Consider the following 3,694-nt stretch of genomic DNA (forward strand, 5'->3'; position numbering starts at 1 on the left):
TCGGCGGTTCAGGATAACCAGATCTCCATATATGCCTATATATGAGCGTACTGAACTGACACGATGCCGGGCAGCTTCCCTGATTGGCTGACCAAACAGGCGTGTAGGCATGCCCTACCAATATAAAAGTGGTCGAGCATGCAATTACAGTGCAGTGTTTTGCGGTCCAAGCAGAGGTACACTTATTTAAGCCACCAGAGCACCAAGGCAAGATGGCCGATACAGACGTCAAGAAGAAGCGTACCTTCAGGACGTTCACCTACAGAGGTGTGGAGCTGGACCAGCTCCTGGACATGTCCCGCGATCCGCTGACGGAGCTGTATGGAGCCCGCCAGAGGAGGAGGCTGAACCGTGGGTCTGACGCTCGGGCTCAGCAGTCTCACCTGAGGCGCCTGGCAAAGGCCAAGAGGGAGGCCCCCCCCATGGAGAAGCCTGAGGTTGTCAAGACCCACCTGAGAGACATAGTCGTCCTGCCGGAGATGGTGGGATCCGTGATCGGAGTGTACAATGGAAAGACCTTCAACCAGGTGGAAGTCAGGCCCGAGATGATTGGCCACTACCTGGGGGAGTTCTCCATCAACTACAAGCCCGTCATACACGGTCGTCCCGGGATCGGCGCTACAAATTCTTCTCGCTTCATCCCTCTGAAGTAGAATGGATGTTATTTATCTTTACTGTATATTAAAAAATCACACCCGTGTGAAGTGAGGGGCGCTCTTGTCATTGTGCATCATCCAATAAAAAAATGAATATACTTCTTCATGAATTAATTTACAATTTACAATTTAGGCATTTAGCCTAAATTGGGGCTAGCGCCCCTCAAAAAGTGTCCAACACAAAAAGCCGAGCTGAATTCAAAAAGTTGCACTGTGCTTAGAAAAGCCAATTTGCTCGTCCACATACAGTATGATGTAAATTCTCCTTTCTTTGTCAATGGCAAATGTGAATAAAAAAAGCTGTGTATAGGGCTTGTGCTCCTAAAAAAAGAAACAAATTCACTTAAATCCAAGGCTTTGCTGTTGGCTGAAATGTTGCATTGGACTGTGAATCTAAACAACAACACCAACAATGACAGTTAAAGGTGCTATAGCTGTGATTGGCTACCATCAGCAATAGAAGAAACTATAAAAAGTGCCCTTCTGGACACAGGTCTCCACCACGATGTGTGACACATTTGGCAAAATGTTTAGGAGTAATATAAACATGTTTTCATGGTGTAGCGCCACCATGACGACGATTTGAAAACTGTCAAGTGGCATTTCTTCCTCAGCCTAGTGGCAATATGCATGCACAGTTTCACCGCAATTGGACGCTGTGTTGAGGAGTTGTGGCGATTTGTACAAAACGGGTACAAAGCGGTCTACTCTGGAAAACCTTTGAAGCCAATCGTAGCCAAACAGGATGGATTATGAGAAATCAAACAAAACCGTCTTGATCAAATGACTATGGAGGGCATACAATCTGAAGGAGTAATATTAGAAAATGCGTTTTACATATGTCGGCCTCCTGGTGCCCTCTTGCGAGTGCTGCAACAAGGGTTTCTTTTTTTTAAATAACATACTATATAATATTAAATAATATTGCAGGGGAACCCAGAGAATCCACCCATTGGGATTGGCTGAGCAAAGTACATATTGAGGATAAAAGTGAGGGCAGAATAGTGAAGATTGGTTGAGCACACACGGAATGTGATGTATGATGATGTATGATAATACGAGCGTCCCTCACTTCACACAAGTGTGATTTTGTTGATCATGATTACGATTCACAAACATGTGAAAAGTATTCGCAAACAAATCTTCACATGTGTGAGATACTTCCTAGGCCTACTGCCAGTGCGCGCAAGACATTTGGCACCGATTGCCTTAGTAGTTTGCAAAATTAGCTGCCGACACACAGACGGATAGGGACGGACATAGAGTGAATTCAGTACATTGTCCAGCAGCAGCATTTGTTTCCTTTGTCGCGGCTGCTCTGTCGGCAGCTGCCAGTCCCGCCAGTTAAACTATGACTAAATCCAACACCCTAACCCTATGTAACCTCAAACCTAACCCTAGGTTTAGCCATAGGGAAGAGCTTCGATGCATATAGGCAGCAAAGCTGCCAGTGCCACCGACAGAGCCGGCAGCTGGATGCAACTGCCGCGGCCAAGGCCACCACAGAGTCTGGTGGTTCAAATCCACCTGGTCCATGGTGCATCCGGCTTTGCCGAGAGTGTATACGAATGTAATTGGCCCTTGTTCGAGGGAGAGAAGCCGGGCCAGGACTCCAGGGGGGTGATGTGTGTCACTGCATCATGTACTCCTACGGGCTGGGTTGGCAGGAGGAGGATGGAGGCTGCATCATGTACTCCTACGGGCTGGGTTGGCAGGAGGAGGATGGAGGCTGTGCGTCTTCCCGTTGGGGTTCTGTTCTCACTGGCTGTAAATTGGGTCCTCACCGGAGTTGGAAGTCGGCCGGTCACATATATGGGCGTAGTGGTCGAGTCGGCGGTTCAGGATAACCAGATCTCCATATATGCCTATATATGAGCGTACTGAACTGACACGATGCCGGGCAGCTTCCCTGATTGGCTGACCAAACAGGCGTGTAGGCATGCCTTACCAATATAAAAGTGGTCGAGCATGCAATTACAGTGCAGTGTTTTGCGGTCCAAGCAGAGGTACACTTATTTAAGCCACCAGAGCACCAAGGCAAGATGGCCGATACAGACGTCAAGAAGAAGCGTACCTTCAGGACGTTCACCTACAGAGGTGTAGAGCTGGACCAGCTCCTGGACATGTCCCGCGATCCGCTGACGGAGCTGTATGGAGCCCGCCAGAGGAGGAGGCTGAACCGTGGGTCTGACGCTCGGGCTCAGCAGTCTCACCTGAGGCGCCTGGCAAAGGCCAAGAGGGAGGCCCCCCCCATGGAGAAGCCTGAGGTTGTCAAGACCCACCTGAGAGACATAGTCGTCCTGCCGGAGATGGTGGGATCCGTGATCGGAGTGTACAATGGAAAGACCTTCAACCAGGTGGAAGTCAGGCCCGAGATGATTGGCCACTACCTGGGGGAGTTCTCCATCAACTACAAGCCCGTCACACACGGTCGTCCCGGGATCGGCGCTACGGGATCTTCTCGCTTCATCCCTCTGAAGTAGAATGGATGTTATTTATCTTTACTGTATATTAAAAAATCACACCCGTGTGAAGTGAGGGGCGCTCTTGTCATTGTGCATCATCCAATAAAAAAATGAATATACTTCTTCATGAATTAATTTACAATTTACAATTTAGGCATTTAGCCTAAATTGGGGCTAGCGCCCCTCAAAAAGTGTCCAACACAAAAAGCCGAGCTGAATTCAAAAGGTTGCACTGTGCTTAGAAAAGCCAATTTGCTCGTCCACATACAGTATGATGTAAATTCTCCTTTCTTTGTCAATGGCAAATGTGAATGAAAAAAGCTGTGTATAGGGCTTGTGCTCCTAAAAAAAGAAACAAATTCACTTAAATCCAAGGCTGTTGGCTGAAATGTTGCATTGGACTGTGAATCTAAAAAACAACACCAACAATGACAGTTAAAGGTGCTATAGCTGTGATTGGCTACCATCAGCAATAGAATAAACTATAAAAAGTGCCCTTCTGGGCACAGGTCTCCACCACGATGTGTGACACATTTGGCAAAATGTTTAGGAGTAATATAAACATGTTTTCAT

General features: G+C 47.6%; 2 protein-coding genes across 2 annotated transcripts; both read left to right on the forward strand.

The window, feature by feature from the left end:
• Positions 1–212: 212 nt before the first annotated feature.
• Positions 213–653, forward strand: LOC310876566 (small ribosomal subunit protein uS19-like; the record flags this gene model as incomplete). The annotated part of the gene is made up of 1 exon (XM_083790133.1): positions 213–653. One exon carries the CDS (start codon positions 213–215, stop codon positions 651–653), a length of 441 nt encoding a protein of 146 aa, XP_083646259.1.
• Positions 654–2,698: 2,045 nt separating this feature from the next.
• LOC310877021 (small ribosomal subunit protein uS19-like) lies at positions 2,699–3,139 on the forward strand (the record flags this gene model as incomplete). The annotated part of the gene is made up of 1 exon (XM_083790667.1): positions 2,699–3,139. One exon carries the CDS (start codon positions 2,699–2,701, stop codon positions 3,137–3,139), a length of 441 nt encoding a protein of 146 aa, XP_083646793.1.
• Positions 3,140–3,694: the final 555 nt, after the last annotated feature.

Source organism: Protomyctophum parallelum (assembly GCF_964188405.1).
Source record: "Protomyctophum parallelum genome assembly, chromosome: 19".
In the NCBI taxonomy this organism is placed as follows: domain Eukaryota; kingdom Metazoa; phylum Chordata; class Actinopteri; order Myctophiformes; family Myctophidae; genus Protomyctophum; species Protomyctophum parallelum.